We start from the raw sequence: 15,931 nt of genomic DNA on the forward strand, positions 1-15,931 counted from the left end.
TTATAATCAACAATGAGAGAATTTGATTTCTTTTTGGTTTTGCTTTCTTTTAGGTTGCCTGGATACTTTGGCTGCTATGCAGGACTTAAAAATGGGTGTTGCAAATACAGAAGAAGAAACTCAAGCTGTAATGAAAGTTTATTCTAAAGAAGACTATAGTGTTGTTAATAGATTTGAAAGTATGTAGACACTAAAATTTCATAGCATAAGCTGATTGGCTTGTAGAACAACAGACTAAGATTAATTTCATTTCTGTTGGGATTTTTTTCTGCAGGTCATGGAGGAGGCTGGGGTTATTCAGCCCACTCAGTCGAAGCCATCCGTTTCTGTGCTGATACAGATATATTGCTAGGTGGTCTTGGTCTTTTTGGTGGTAGAGGTGAATACACTGCTAAAATAAAGGTAGGAGTTTTTGTTTTGTTTTAAGAAATATTATGTCTTAAAATCACAACTTCCAGTAATGCTATCTTAAACCATGATTAGTTTTATTTCTTGATGAATTTCTTGATGTGTGGAAAGCATTATACAGGTACAGTGGACGAAGTAGAGAGCTGAGAATTATTACCATTCTTTTAATGAATTGGCCCATTCTTACCTTCACTAAGTGCTGTGCCATCTTAGAGATATCTTGGGCAGTTATTTTAGAGGTCTGAATGGTTCTGTGATCTATTTACACAAAGCTCCAAGGTCCACCAGCAGAAAATTGGTGTTGTGGGCTTCAGGTTAAAATCGCATCCTGTGTGATGCATGAGGAGCTGTTCTCAAAAGCAGAAAAAGAGTCCTTATCAGGAGCCATTGCTTTCCACTTCCCCTGCCACTTCTTTCTCAAACTGCTGTCTGGATAGCTTCTGGGCTGGGATTCTTCAGCTGAGAGCAAATGGCACCAAATACAATTAACTCTGTGCCAAATGTAGGCATGATTACAGGTGGAGCAAGTGTGCTGATTATTCTAAAATAAATAAATCTGGCTTTGGATAAATAAACCTCACAGAAACACACACTGGTGTCAGAGCTCTGGTTTTGGGTAAGTGTTCTCTGCTCCTATACTTATTAAAGATTTTGGTAAAAGATGTTATAGCTGAGATATTTGTTAGATGTTTGTATTTGTATATTCAGACCTTGTTATTGTTGTTACTTATCATTTAGTGGATTATTGTATTTTCTACTACTATTTTCAGATGAATAGGTATTGAGGTTTGTTCTAGGGAAATAGATGACACACTTAGCAGTAACATTAGCTTAAGTCAACAGGAAATCCAAAATAAGTAGTTGCACTTTATTCTAGTTTAACATAATGACTGAAAATTGCAAATAACTAAGTACAGCCAAGAAACTTAATATTAGTCACACCTTTTAAATACCAGAGATACTAACGTTATGATATTTCATATCTTACATTATATTTTCAATTCATTTAGGATTAGCTTATATCCAAGATGAGATCTGCCAGTCCTGCCAGAAGTGGGCTCTGTATTAAATAGGTAGTTGCAAGACATAGACATGTATTGTGGTCCTTTTTCAAAATCATCAAACCATAGAAATTATTTTTAAGTAAGAAAACAAAGTTCTCTTAAGTATCATGTTTTGTCCCGGTCACCAACTGTTTATAAACAACTGACTGTCTCTGCTGAACTGTCAAACTGTCCCTTTCCAGAGAAGCTGAGTATATCTTATGCTTATACAGTGCATTTCAGTCGGTGATGGAAAACCTGCAACTTCTGCCCAACTTGGCCATTTTTAGATGCTCTTCTTTTGTCTTGTTTGCAAGATTTAGGGAGTTTCTCCACTTAAAAATATATCTGGACATAAGGCTGATAAGTCAGTGTCAATTGCTATTTCTTAGCAGTTATTGTCTGACTTCCAAATGTGGTTTTGCCTGTCAGTGACACTAAGTAGTAGTTATTTTTGGGAAGGAAGAGTAGTATACAATTTCCAGAATGCCAGACAAGAAAACGTCATATTATGAGGTTTCTAACACCTAAGACATAATTCTCTTTTTCTTATTTCACCAGTTGTTTGAATTGGGTCCAGATGGGGGAGACCATGAGACAGATGGAGACCTCCTTGCTGAGACAGATGTCTTAGCATATGATTGTGCTGCCAGGTAAGATGTTTAGCTTGCCTACTTATACCTGTTTCTTGATCATTATTTTTACTTCCCTGTACACATTTTAGTATCACTTTAATATCAACAGAGATGGTCTACATCATTGGAATTTTGTAGCAAGTGATGTAAAAGACTTGACATGTGTAGGGAAATAGTAAAACACCAAATGTGTTCCCAAACCATTATGGTATTTAAATTTAAAAAAGAAAAATAATCAAATGCTTGCTCTTGTATAAATCCCAGTCACATCCAGTCTTCCTATGTTGAGACCACAAGACAAAATATTGCAGCAGCTCTTTTGTGCATATGGTTGGCTTTAGCCATGTTGTAGCTTCTTTTTCATTCCCTGTAATGAAGTAATTTAAATTTTAAATGATATGTGATTAATTCTTTCAGGTTTAAATCTTATATATCAATCCCCTAAATATATATTCTATTAATTTCTTTAGTACTTATTGTAATTACTAAGAATTTATGTATAAGTTCTTGTCATTTGCAAACATTTTCTGAAATCAGTATTATATAGTACTTTATAATTAATACTTTGCTTGCAGTATTATATATTAAATGTAATTGGGTTTATGTATGTTAATTTAGCTTAATGTCTTCTTACTCTGTTTGGCATTGATATGATTGTTCACAATTCAAGATCAAGTGTGACTCAGGCAATCGTAGGTCCTTCTGAATTACTATTTTTTATTTACTATAGTATTTTGGATTAAAAACTATAGAGTTTTGAATATAAATAGATACAATTTAATACCATTATTTCTCAATTTCTTATAATAATTAGAGTGCAATTTGTTAAAAGTTAATATAGAAAATAATTAGCAGCTAACGTTTTCCAAAATTTACTTTTCACAGAGAGAAATATGCAATGATGTTTGATGAGCCAGTACTCCTGCAAGCTGGCTGGTGGTATGTTGCCTGGGCAAGAGTGTCAGGACCTAGCAGTGATTGTGGATCTCATGGACAGGCCTCTATTACTACAGATGATGGGTATATTTTTTTCTATCCTTTTTATTGAAAACTAAGAGCTCTAATAAGACTTGAATAATAACTAGGTTATTTGTCTTTCAGTGTTGTATTTCAGTTTAAAAGTTCCAAGAAATCAAATAATGGTACAGATGTGAATGCAGGGCAGATTCCACAATTACTATACAGGTAATACTTGAACCTCTGGAGAAATTTACTGACATGGTTTGTTTTTTTGTTTGTTTGTTTCTTTTTTTAAAGAGAAATATTAAATTCATTATCACTGTGTTTCATGAAAATATTATTGTATTAAGCAAAGTAAATTGGTATCTGAAAATGTGGGGAAAACTTAGTGCCTTTGAGAAAAGTAATGAAATTATACCCACATTTATTTCCTTGCTATTTTTCTTGCAGTCATCCTGCATGAGTCTTGAGATGTTCATTTACATCCCTAGTATCTCACAATTTCATATAACATGAGTAATATTTTTTGCTAGTTGGAAAGTGCTCTATTTGGTCACTTTCCGTTTAGGAACTGTATACTCTTGATCAGATGATGTTAATGAAACAAAGCCAAAATCTACAATGCTTTACAATAGGTTACCATAAGCTTATCATTACCTTGATAAATGTTATGTATTTTAATAATCAGGAACTCTTTCACTATGTTGATAGTATATATTACAGATGTCTTCAGATAGATACATGACATAATTTTTATATTTTGTGTGTGTATAGAATTCCCCTGGCCTCCATGCTGAATCTGAAACTTAGATTTTTTTTTTTTTTTTTTTTAATATCAGTTCTCTTGCTGTGTCCTTTCTAAGAATGTCCTTTTCAAGATTCCTCTGCAGAACAGTTCTTCCATTAAGCTTTCTGTCCATAGATGCCCTGTACTTCTAGGTGAAGGTTTCATTTTGATGTATATGAAGTCCTGGCATGACAAATTCATTATTTAGGTGATTTCTGTAGATAGATGGCTGTAGCCAAAAGGCAAACAAACCTTGAGACCTCTGGAGACCAATGAGTGGCACAAAAGGGAAGATTCTGTACTGATAGATGCTGTCTGTATTTTTAACCTCCACATATATTTCCTTTCACAAAACTGGTGTTCTTTTAAGGAATAACATTTCTAGTCTTGATGTCATCTAAGGAAATACAGTAGATACTTGTAATAATTGCATGTAATTAAATCTCAACTTCATTTTCAGTTGTCACAGTACTACTAGTTGGACAGAATTCAAGATACTTGGTTACTGGTCTAGAATGATTAGGAAACTAGAAAAAGTTGTGTTGAAACTGGCCTTTTTTTTTTTTTTTTGAGAATTAAAACTTTTTCACTTTGGTTCTTTTCCCCACTCGAACAGTAGAAACAGTAAAAATTACAAAAAGTTAAAAACCAAAACAAAACACCAAACCCAACCCAAAACTCTACTAAAAGTAAAAACTGGAGATTTCAAGTAAGTTCTGAAATTGTTCTTCCAGGTTGCCAACAAGTGATGGCAGTGCATCCAAAGGAAAACAGCAAACTAGTGAACCCGTACATATTTTAAAGAGATCTTTTGCCAGAACTGTCTCAGTGGTGAGTACTATCAAGAATCTTCTGTGTTTCCTGAAAATTAATAGGTGATTAGGAAACTGAAAGATGTAGATGTGGAAACAGTGATTGTTTTGTGCTTGCTTTCTCAAGCACAAGTTAGGTACACTGATGGAATATCTTATTTTTTTACTTTTTCTGAAGATTTCATTTTGATGTTCAACACCAAATACTTTTCTTTTGCTTTCTGAGGTACAGCTTCATGAAATTATTTACCACATACAGTAATAATAGTAGAAACAAAACTTTAGATCCTCAGATTTTTTTGTGAACTATCATGTGATTCTGTTTAGCTTTCAAGTACTGTAAATGTCATATAGTGGCCATGGTCTTGCAGATCATAACTGTTTAAGAACAAAGTGAAGACAGCCCTGATAATACTTTATGACAAGAATATATTATGTCAAAAATCAGTGTTGCACTGTTCTGTAGATAAATCAAGTAAAGTTTACTGAAAACTCTCCATTACAGGTGAATACATTTGTTCTTAAATAACTCAGAGGCTTTTACACGTACTACACATAATATTCTAATATAGCTTATAGGTAGATTTTATTATGGTATTACAGTGAAGTGTCCCTTGCATTCTCAGTGGATTTTTTTTTTATTCTTAAGCAAATTAGAATCTGGGTGTTGCATGGTAGATGTGTATAGACATAAATGTGTTTTCATAATAAACATAGATATAGATGCAATTCGCTTTTCGTCTAATATTGATGCAGAACAGTCATTTCTTAGTTTTTAACACTAATTCTGTCTTTGGTATCCTTCATACCCTGAAATAGGAATGCTTTGAATCTTTACTGAGCATTCTTCACTGGAGTTGGACAACACTGGTGCTGGGAGTTGAAGAACTTCGTGGGCTGAAGGGTTTCCAATACACTGCTACTCTCCTGGATTTAGAAAGGTTGCGTTTTGTGGGCACTTGCTGCCTGAGATTGCTGAGGGTCTACACCTGTGAAATATATCCAATATCAGGTATTCCTCTCAGTTCACTTGTTTTGTATTTATTAGCAAATGACCTACAGGGCATTTATGGTTTGATCTAAGTATTCATGTAGGATATGATATAAAATAGATTTGCTCACACAGATTGTTTTATTGAGCAATTAAAAGACTTGTTGTCAGAAACAGGAAATTTTCAATTGTCTGATAACTAAGTATCCTAGTACCACATGTTTACACTGTAACCTGTGTATTTTAAAGTTAATTTCCTGTTTGACTGGTCAGTTGAGCTGTTTTGGACTATTTGTATCTTCTTTTTTCCATTTCTCTATATTGTGCTTGCTGTGGCGGTAAGCACAGTGTGAATTTGAAAGATTGTGTTTTTCATGCCTGTACTTTAACAGTGCTCATCAAAACACTGTATATATTATATGTATGTAAGTATATATTATAAAAGATCAGAAAAGTAGGAGTTTTTAATGCTCAGGTTTCTTTGATAGAGTTTAACACCCTTTCACTGTTTTACTTTTGGAATTAATGTCTCTGATTGTAGATTCAACAATATTGCAAAATTCCCAGTTTTTCTATTTGCATTTAAAATGTGCATTCTAACATGAAAATACTTCATTATTGTACATTTAATGCTTCTTTGTGTAATCTTCTAGCTACAGCTAAGGCAGTTGTAGAAGAAACCAGCAAACTAGCAGATTGCATTGGAAAAACTAGGACCTTGCTGAGAAAAATTTTATCTGAAGGAGTTGACCATTGCATGGTGAAGCTGGACAATGATCCACAAGGATATCTTAGTCAGCCTCTCAGTCTATTAGAAGCCGTTCTTCAGGAATGCCATAATACATTTACAGCTTGCTTCCATTCATTCTATCCAACACCAGCTCTCCAGTGGGCATGTCTTTGTGACTTGCTGAACTGTTTGGACCAGGTATATTAAAATGGCACAAGTAACTATAACAGCTTAGCTTGTCCTATTGCTCAAGTTGAAGCCAAGTAATACTTAAAACTGTTACTAATTTTTTGCATTTGTCCTGATTTGCGACTTGAGTTCTGTTGTGTTTTGTATTGTTTTTTTAATGTGATTGGGTATTGGATTTGTCTCTGGTTCTGTTTGTTTGGGGTGTTCTCTAAATGTAGTTCAATAAGAGCCTAGGAACTTAGTCTTCTTTAGCTTTTAAGATTCTCTGTGGGACAGTGAAGAAAATTTGTGGTGCTGGTAACTGTCAGCACCTGCTTTTTCAGTGTTGAGGCCGTGCCTTTATATGTGCTTACTCTTGCTGCATGTTGCCTAAGAGCATCCATGTAGTATTTTTTATCACTAATACTTGAGTAATTTCTCATTATTAAACACTACAGCAGTGCTCTGATTCAGCCAAGTACATGAGAAACAGATGGATATACTATTCTATAATCAACAACTTTCTTCTTTTGCTTATTGTGAATTAGCATCCCACATCTAAACAGTGTAGTTGGTTGCTTGCATCGCTTGTGGTAAGATGCAAACATTTAGCATATTCAACAAACCTTTCATATACAATTTCATTTAGCATATACAATTTCAAGGAAGAATCTGTTCTTTAATGTAGTAATCTAATTAAGTTGTTTAATTATAATTGTTAATTATAAGAAAAGCCTTGTCTTCAAAGGATACCATAATTTTAAAAGTAATATTAGACAGGTTTATTTTAAAATATACCAACCAAGAAATTTTAATTGCTCCAGTTTTGAAGATCTGAATTCAAGCTTAGGAGGGAAGGTAAAGTAAAATTCATAGAAAAGCTTTCTCTAAATTATTTTTATTAATTACAATAAAGCTGGAAAGTTCTTTTCAAAAGTAGTTTCCCTGTTGTTTCATTGCAGTGGTGCCATTCTGTTAATTTATTTTTATGTCTTTAGGATATCCAGGAAGCAAACTTCAAGACCTCCAGCAGTCGGCTCCTTGCAGCTGTCATGTCTGCTCTGTGCCACACTTCAGTGAAGCTGACCTCCATCTTTCCCATTGCTTATGACGGAGAGGCCTTGCTGCGCTCCATGGTTAAACAAGTCAGCACTGAGAACGACTCTGCTCTGGCCCATCGCTTTCCTCTTCTGGTTGCACACATGGAAAAGCTTAGTCAGGTTAGGATGTATTCTAAAAGTTTAATGATTTCTTTTACTTTGCAACAAAAAGCTCTTACATACCTGCAGGTTTTTGCTTGATAAAGATGTAAATGAATTTACCTAAGTGTTTTCCTTTTAAAAGGCTTAGTTCAGAAATTTATTATTTTGTGCAATTTTCAACTTTTTGTCTGAAATATTCCAGCTATTTCCTTTTTGGAGAATGTCTAAGCAGAATGGTTCTTATCTTGGAATATTAAATTGGAAGAAATATCCTTTGGAGTAGTATTCTGTTGCACAGTGTTTTCTGCAGCAGTTTTTCAGTTTTTTCATGTGATCACAAGGAGGAATATGTGGATTGATTTGGTGTTTTGAGGAAGAGTCAACACAACTTTAGTAATAAAAAGTCATGTCCCAAACTGGAGTTTTTAAGGGGGCCAATAAAGGAATCCTAGTTCCTAGTGTTCTAGCAAAGGTTATTAAACAATTTCCTAATCAAGGGCTGTATTGTTGCAGTTCTGATATTTTAGAATTGATTTACAGAAATGAGAAATAAGACAAAATATAAATAATAACTAAAGTAATAAAATATAATAATAAGGGAAATGGGACTACTAAACAGTATTCTTCCATTTGGATGACAACAGGGGTATGAAATTATGAATTATGCAAGAAAGGTAAATAAAGGATAGTTGTAGAATCTATCATTACCAGAAATTTAGAGCAAAAGATAAGGTCAGAAGTTTTCTACTCTTCATAAAATACACAGTTGAGCTGGGGGACATACACCTGTAGGCCATTATTGTGCTAAAAGCTTTCATGGTGTGCTTGGAAAGCACCTCTACAAATTAATGAAGGAAAAAACCACCAGGCACTACTAAATGCAAATATAATATTTGTGTCTTGGATACAGCAGCCTCCTAACTGTAAAAGATGGAAAAGTGTTCTGTACAGGTTTGCTTTGTCTGATTGTCTTCCATATTTGTTCACTACTTGGATTTTTTTTGGCATACAAAGTGAGAAAGATAAACCTTGGAGTTTCATCAGTTGAACTGATTTCAGTTTTCTTGTCGAAAGCAGTGGATGTCACTGCTAGGCAGAAGACACAATAGATGCCTAAGCTTAGATCTGTTTCATAGTCTTCATTCAGCAAAGAAAAACTGTGTTTATAATCATCCCACCACTGGTTTTGTCTTACCTCTTTACATAGAAGATTCATTCTGCTAACACCAAAGCAATAAAGCTTCCAAGTTTCTTTTTTAGACACTGCATAAGAAAATTACATGAACAGTTTCAAAGGTAGCTATATATCCACTGTGTTTTAATGTAAGCTTTTAAAGCCCATAGGTTTTATGGCTGTATAGTATATTAAGAAGAGACCTCTCCTGGGAAGGATATCTGTATCTGGTACCTTTACAATGCAATAAAAGACTTGTCACCACCTCATACAGGAAATTAAGGCTATCAATCAATTCTTTTGACAAAGGAATACATACTGTGATAGCTTTGAGAATTTTAATTTTTTTCCACTTTCTAGAACATTTCTTATCTTCATGAAGTGACAGATATTTCAGTTACCTAATACCTATAATATGTGAAAGTTTGTGTTTTGTTTTGTTTTTTTTTTTTTCAAGTAACCGTGTCATTTGTCATTGTTTCTGTTCACACTGCAGAGTGAAGAAAATGTTTCAGGGATGACAAGCTTTCGGGAAGTGCTGGAAAAGATGCTGGTCATTGTTATTTTACCAGTACGAAACAGCCTTAGAAGAGAAAATGAACTTTTCTCTTCACATCTAGTTTCTAATACCTGTGGGTTGCTTGCTAGTATTGTGAGTGAACTTACGGCATCAGCATTAGGATCTGAGGTAAAACTCCTATAAAATAATTTTTAGAAGTCTTTCAGGACAAACGTACTATGAACGTGATACAGGCTGGGATGGGTATTTTATAGGTGTGCAGATCTTAGAGATTCTGGAATTCTGTTTTGAGTAGTACAGATGCTTTGCATAAATTTAAAAGCATATATTCACTGTATTAGGGAAGTATTGTTGATAATTAGCTACTTCATTAGTGCTACAGAATACTGCAGATTGTTTAAAAAATGGCAATTTTTTTGAGTACTTTGCTTTTTGCCTGCATATTTGTGTACACGTACAATCCTTTCAGGAGGCTATAACTTCGTTAAGTGACAGAAAAGTATTTTACTTTGTTAAAGGTGTGTCACTGTCTCTGTGCTATCAACAGGCTTTTCTCATAGATAGAATCAAGTTCTTGATAACATCTTGATTCAAGGTGTTTTTACCATTATGTAACATCTGTTTCTACCCTCTCTTCATCTTGATTGTACCTAAGGCAGAAATATCTCACCTTTACCTAAGGCAGAAATACCTAACCTTTCTTTTAGTACAGCTAATCTGTATTTTTTGCAAATTCATACTATAAAAAAATATATATTTAAATACTTTAAAAAACCAAGTTGGATTCTTGATTATTCCTAGTTAATTTCTAATTATGAGAAATACTGTCTTTTTTCTTTTAGTCAGTATTAACTGGAAGGCTAAGTAGCAGCATCTTGTATGGTTTATGAGTTGACTTTTAAAATCTACCCAGTTGAAAAATCTGATGATTTAATTCACTAAATTGTGCTTTATTAAAGTTGTCTAGCATTTAGCAGTGAATATTTTCTGACAACTGTATATAACTTTCTACAGGTTGATGGACTGAATTCTCTCCATTCTGTCAAATCCACTCCAAACCGATTTACTAAAACAAGTCAGGGAAGAAGCTGGAATACTGGAAATGGATCCCCTGATGCAATATGTTTCTCTGTTGACAAACCTGGTGTAGTTGTAGTAGGATTTTCTGTTTACGGTGGAGGAGGAATTCATGAGTATGAGTTGGAGGTATTAGTTGATGATGTAAGTACCGCATTTGAACAAAAGTAACCACAGAGGGTTTTTTTAGAGTATGTTTTACAGTGTGATATTTTCATATTTATATTCCGACTAGACTTCCAGTAAAACAGTGCAGTGGTAATAGGGTTTTTTGCTTATGGTGAAGATTTTTGTATTACCACAAGCTTGTTACCATATCTAGTAGGGTCCTTATCTTGGTTATTGTCTTGAACTTTTCCTTTATTACAAGTAATATTTCAAGTGGGGGCTTTTCACTTTCTGGAGCTAAATGTGAATTAGTACCAGTTACCTCTCTGTAAACCATGAATGAAAGTAAGAAATGATTTAATAACCAAAAATTGAAGAAAAGGGTAATGTCCTAGCAGCATGATCACACTCTACGTGCAGATGTTTCATGTGCTGTTGATGTATTCTCTTAGAAGCAGCATAAAACTGTGTTGTGGGTTCTTGTAATGAAGCAAAACTACTGTTCTTTTGCGCACAGTTGTTCACTATAACTAATTATTCTGATCTCTTCCAAAGACAAGCATAGGTTACTATGGGAAATTAACCTTTGCTCAGTAATTTCCTCTTCAGGGGAAAGGCTTTACTGTTGACTCTGAACAGGTTTTTCATCTTTTTGTTTGTAATGTAAAAATTTATGCAATGAAACATAAGTTGCACAATTGCATGTGTCATGTATTTACATTATAAATGTATTAAAATGACTTTGCTTCTTTGAATCAGAGTGATCATACTGGAGATGCAACTCATTCTCATAGATGGACATCTTTAGAATTGGTTAAAGGAACTTACACCACAGATGATTCGCCTAGTGACATAGCTGAAATCAGACTTGACAAAGTTGTGCCACTGAAGGTAAATAAAATAAAAGCACATCTGTAGGTTTCATACAACTTCTTTAGATAACAAAATTGAAATGGTCAGTGTAAATTGTTTGGGTATTTGGATGCACATTCACAAGTTGATCTTGATGTGTTCTTCGTAAAGTCTTGACTTCAGCCTATAAATTAAAAGTTCCAAATCCTGTTAGCTAGAAGAAATTAGATCCCAGTTTTTATAAGTGCATATGATAGATTATAGTTGCCTAGTAATTTTAGAATATTTTTGAAAGTGCAACCTTTTTTGTGCAACTTGATAGTTAATTTTCTTGGATACCTGCTTGCTCTTAAAGTAATTAGTAGTAATTTAAGTTATGGTCCATAGTTTGGGAACATGGAACAGCTCTGATTTTTGTTAAATGCTGGATCTTTTTTTGTTTCGTTTCATTTGTAGAGTGCTTTGAGGGACTTTTCAGACTGTCCAGTATTAATGTAAAATAATAACTTTCATATACCATGAAGCCATTACATACTTGTTTTATACTGCAACCAGTTTTTGCTCTTCTTTCTAAGGAAAATGTAAAATACGCAGTTCGTTTGAGGAATTACGGAAGCCGCACTGCTAATGGAGATGGTGGAATGACCACGGTTCAGTGTCCGGATGGTGTAACATTTACGTTCAGTACGTGTAGTCTGAGCAGTAATGGCACCAACCAAACACGAGGACAAATCCCACAGATTCTTTATTACAGGTTTGTGTGTTGTAGTGATTCATTTCTAAGAAAAGTGAACGAAACCATCACAGTGCTATTACAACACATCTATTTTTAAGAAGTAATAGAAATAAATGCATCCAGAGTGTGTTTGTGATGCATCTGCCAATCTTGTTTTTTGATTTGACAAATAATGTGATGGTTGACTTCTTACACGATCCATTGTTTACTACCTTAGAGCTCTAAATATGAGGAACTCGTAAGATGCACAACTTCTTTTTCATTACTGAAATTATGTCCTTTGCTTTTCTCTAGATTATGTCCTTTGCTTTTCTGAAATTAAAGAAATTGTTATTTCTCTTTAATTTTATATAATTTATATATATATATATACACATACATATATATAATCTAGAGAAAAGAAACATTGCAGAAAAATGTTTTTTATGCTTTTTGCCAAACAAAATTCTTGCAAAGGACTAACATTGAGACATTTCCTCCAAAATATCCTTCATGGTTTCTTTGTGGTTTTTTATTGCTTTATCAAAAATCCTTTTGCTTATTCTACGCAAAAAATTAGCCAGTAATTTTTTTAAATGTAATTTTGTATTTGTGAACTTACTTTAACTTAATCCGCTATCCAGGAGCGAGTATGATGGTGATCTGCAGTCACAGCTGTTGAACAAAGCTAATGAAGAGGACAAAAACTGTAGCAGGGCTCTTTCTGTTGTGAGTGCTGTTGTACGAGCAGCCAAAGACTTGTTGCACAGAGCTCTTGCTGTAGATGGTAAGGCTTGAGAAAATTTACTTTACTTTTCAAAATTTTTTACTTTGCTAACAAGCCATGATAGTGGAATATGACTTGAGTACAAGAGCTGTGATGTTTCTCTTTTGCTTTCCAAAGAATATTTTTCTAACCTTTCATTCCTGTAGGTATCAAACTGTGAGTAACTTGTGTCATTGAGTTATGCTTGTGATAGCATAGTCAGATACTTTGTATAAATTTGCTCATCAATTTAGCAAGTATCATATTAAAGCTGGTAATATTCTTTATTTCCTAAAGATGTTTTATGACTGATTAGGTGCAGATTTCCTCAGTGTTTAGCACAGAGGTTGTAATCAGTAGGACTAGTTATGTAATTAATATATAAGCACTTAAACTCCCCTTTTTGAGAAATATAGATATCAGCCATCATTGCCAAAATGTCCAGTATATTACATAGTGCTATAAAACTCATTTTGAAGGGCTGGGAGGACTGTTGTGCTTTTATATTGTAGAAAATATGAACACAGCTTCACAAAATGGCAAAGAATGCAATAAAATAATCCTCTAAGAGAAGGACATTTTTCAACAGAGAACTATATATAACAATATATTTATCTTGGGTGGACTTGGCAGACTCAGAATTCAACAGTGCTAAATAAAGAAAACAGTTTGAAGTAAAAATAGTCTAGGAAATAGAAGTTTAACTCACAAGGGACAAACCAAAAAAATATGATGTGCTTTGAACCATAGCATGTTTATTAATAATACCTCTGTTCTAATTATCTTTATTTAGCTGAAGACATTCCAGAATTACTCAGCTCTTCCAGTCTGTTTTCAATGCTGCTTCCCCTCATCATAGCCTACATAGGACCAGTAGCAGCAGCTATTCCCAAGGTATGCTCCTCAAAAGAAATTACATCCTCAAGAAATGTATGAATGTTATGCAAGGAAAAGGTTTACTGTGAAAGTTTCAACATCTTGATTTCTTACTATTTTGTGAATTAGTGGTTTATATTTGATAACATGTGTCATGAATCTCCCATGAGTCAAGAACTTAAAAAACATATAATGATCTTTTTATTAACTTCAATTGAAAACATGATAAAAAAATACCTTAAGGGAGCAGAGAAATATGACAGGCTTTAGTAGTAGGGAAAGATAAGGAATGAGGAGAATGTAATTTACAACTCATTGATGAACATTGGTGGGATGAAGTGGTTTGTTTATGTTATATAAATTTTATTTTGGCAGTAAAGAGCAAAAACATTTGCTCATTAAATTAAGATAATTTCTGTCAAACTTAGAGTTTGAAAGATATCAACTATAAATAAGAGAACATTTCTTTCCAGTGCCATGGCATTGCTTGCATGTGCCTGGTCTGGGACACTCTTGACATCCGTTACTAGATCTGCAAATGTCAATAATCCTTAGCTAGTAGACACCATTGCCTTTTATTGCTTTTTCATGAGCTCTGTGATGTTTTCTGCCTTTATTTTAAAGGGGGAGGAAATAGAACTGACCACTTAAAATCTTGTCATGAAAGACAGTGCGAGACTTTAGCTATTTTGTTTCCTCATGGAACTGAGATTTGAAACAACCAAGTACTTTGCTGTAGAAGTGTTCATCTGCTTAGAAAATGTAGTGAAGATTACAGGGAACAGTGCAATGCTTAAGGTTTCATACATTAAAATATGTTGAATATTTGAAAAATCCCCTAATATTGGTATGGTCATAAAGTATAACTGAATTTTGACTTTAGTATGATACGTACTTTCTGTGAACTTGTGCTTACTGTTTGTTAATATTCAAGGTTTCAGTAGAAGCTATTTTAGGGAAAGGATGCCACAATTATATACAGATTCCTGTTTCAGCTTTGGTAGTCTCCAAGAGGAGATTGATTTTTCTGTCAGGATTGTGAAGATGCAGAATTGCAGAATGACTGAATGAATTGTTATTAATGATATTCTGAGAATGTTCAACCACTGAAGAGAAATGGAAGTATTAGAGTATTGTTTTCACCAAGTTATAATACTTTGTAATAACACATGTAGTGTTATGTTACAGGTTGCTGTTGAGGTCTTTGGCCTGGTACAACAGCTACTTCCTTCTGTGGCAGTTCTGAATCAGAAATATGCCCCTCCAGCTTTTAACCCAAATCAGTCTACAGACAGCACCACTGGAAACCAGCCAGAGCAAGGGCTTTCAGCTTGTACTACCTCCAATCACTATGCTGTGGTAGAAAGTGAGCATCCCTATAAACCTGCCTCTGTTACACACTATAAGGTGAGCACCATTTCTAAGTGCACATGCTGCTTCTTAAAAGCTCTACACATGAGTTTTCTTGAGTCAGCATTTGCTATCTGAAAAATTGTTGCCATGGATGATAATTAATATTGTCTAATATAGAAGACAGTTCCTTATATTATTGCTGTACTGCTTTCTGGACAAAACTCTACATCAAGTATAGTGGAAAATAGTGAAGTTTTAGCTCCCTAAGTTAGGTACCTGCTCTAAGTCCCTAAATTTGCATAGTCTTTGATTTTTCTGCTGTTATACAGAATTTCTTTGCTCTAACTCTAGAAGTTGTACAAGTTCAGTCTTTATTATAGAGTATATAATCATATATCAGACTTTGTTTTCTAATGCTAAAACAATGTTTTGTAAGAATACATAAAGTCAGTTCTAGTCAAATTAACATCCAGAATTTGCAAACATATAATCAAGAGCCTGAACAGGACATGAATTATTATTCTGCTGTTCCAGTGCTTGTCCTGAGAGACAGCAGGACATCCACTGCAGAAAATATAGTTACCATGTGATCATGCAGATACAATAATGCTTGCTTTTGTCCTAAAAGTTTATGGAGCATGTCTAAAGCCTTGGGTTTAGTAGTTACTACATTTGAATTTCTGTAGCTATATGCTGTTGTACTGCAGGCCACATTCACGAGTGGGATTCAGCTGCTCTGTATTTTCTGGGATTG

At 34.1% G+C, this 15,931-nt stretch overlaps 1 protein-coding gene across 17 annotated transcripts in view; it reads left to right on the forward strand.

Annotated features, from left to right (window-relative positions):
- MYCBP2 (MYC binding protein 2) overlaps positions 1 to 15,931 on the forward strand; it is a 173,723-nt gene that overhangs the window by 83,704 nt on the left and 74,088 nt on the right. For all 17 annotated transcript variants that reach the window (XM_054001515.1, XM_054001538.1, XM_054001546.1 and 14 more), the window contains 16 exons: positions 54 to 179; positions 275 to 402; positions 2,013 to 2,104; positions 2,972 to 3,106; positions 3,188 to 3,271; positions 4,568 to 4,664; positions 5,465 to 5,657; positions 6,290 to 6,564; positions 7,533 to 7,754; positions 9,407 to 9,598; positions 10,445 to 10,651; positions 11,375 to 11,506; positions 12,043 to 12,221; positions 12,827 to 12,969; positions 13,742 to 13,842; positions 15,013 to 15,231. In XM_054001515.1, the coding sequence (XP_053857490.1) occupies positions 54 to 179; positions 275 to 402; positions 2,013 to 2,104; positions 2,972 to 3,106; positions 3,188 to 3,271; positions 4,568 to 4,664; positions 5,465 to 5,657; positions 6,290 to 6,564; positions 7,533 to 7,754; positions 9,407 to 9,598; positions 10,445 to 10,651; positions 11,375 to 11,506; positions 12,043 to 12,221; positions 12,827 to 12,969; positions 13,742 to 13,842; positions 15,013 to 15,231 (2,525 nt within the window). The remainder of the gene's footprint in view (positions 1 to 53; positions 180 to 274; positions 403 to 2,012; positions 2,105 to 2,971; positions 3,107 to 3,187; positions 3,272 to 4,567; positions 4,665 to 5,464; positions 5,658 to 6,289; positions 6,565 to 7,532; positions 7,755 to 9,406; positions 9,599 to 10,444; positions 10,652 to 11,374; positions 11,507 to 12,042; positions 12,222 to 12,826; positions 12,970 to 13,741; positions 13,843 to 15,012; positions 15,232 to 15,931) is intronic.

The sequence above is a fragment of the Vidua macroura genome, chromosome 2 (assembly GCF_024509145.1).
Source record: "Vidua macroura isolate BioBank_ID:100142 chromosome 2, ASM2450914v1, whole genome shotgun sequence".
Classification (NCBI taxonomy): domain Eukaryota; kingdom Metazoa; phylum Chordata; class Aves; order Passeriformes; family Viduidae; genus Vidua; species Vidua macroura.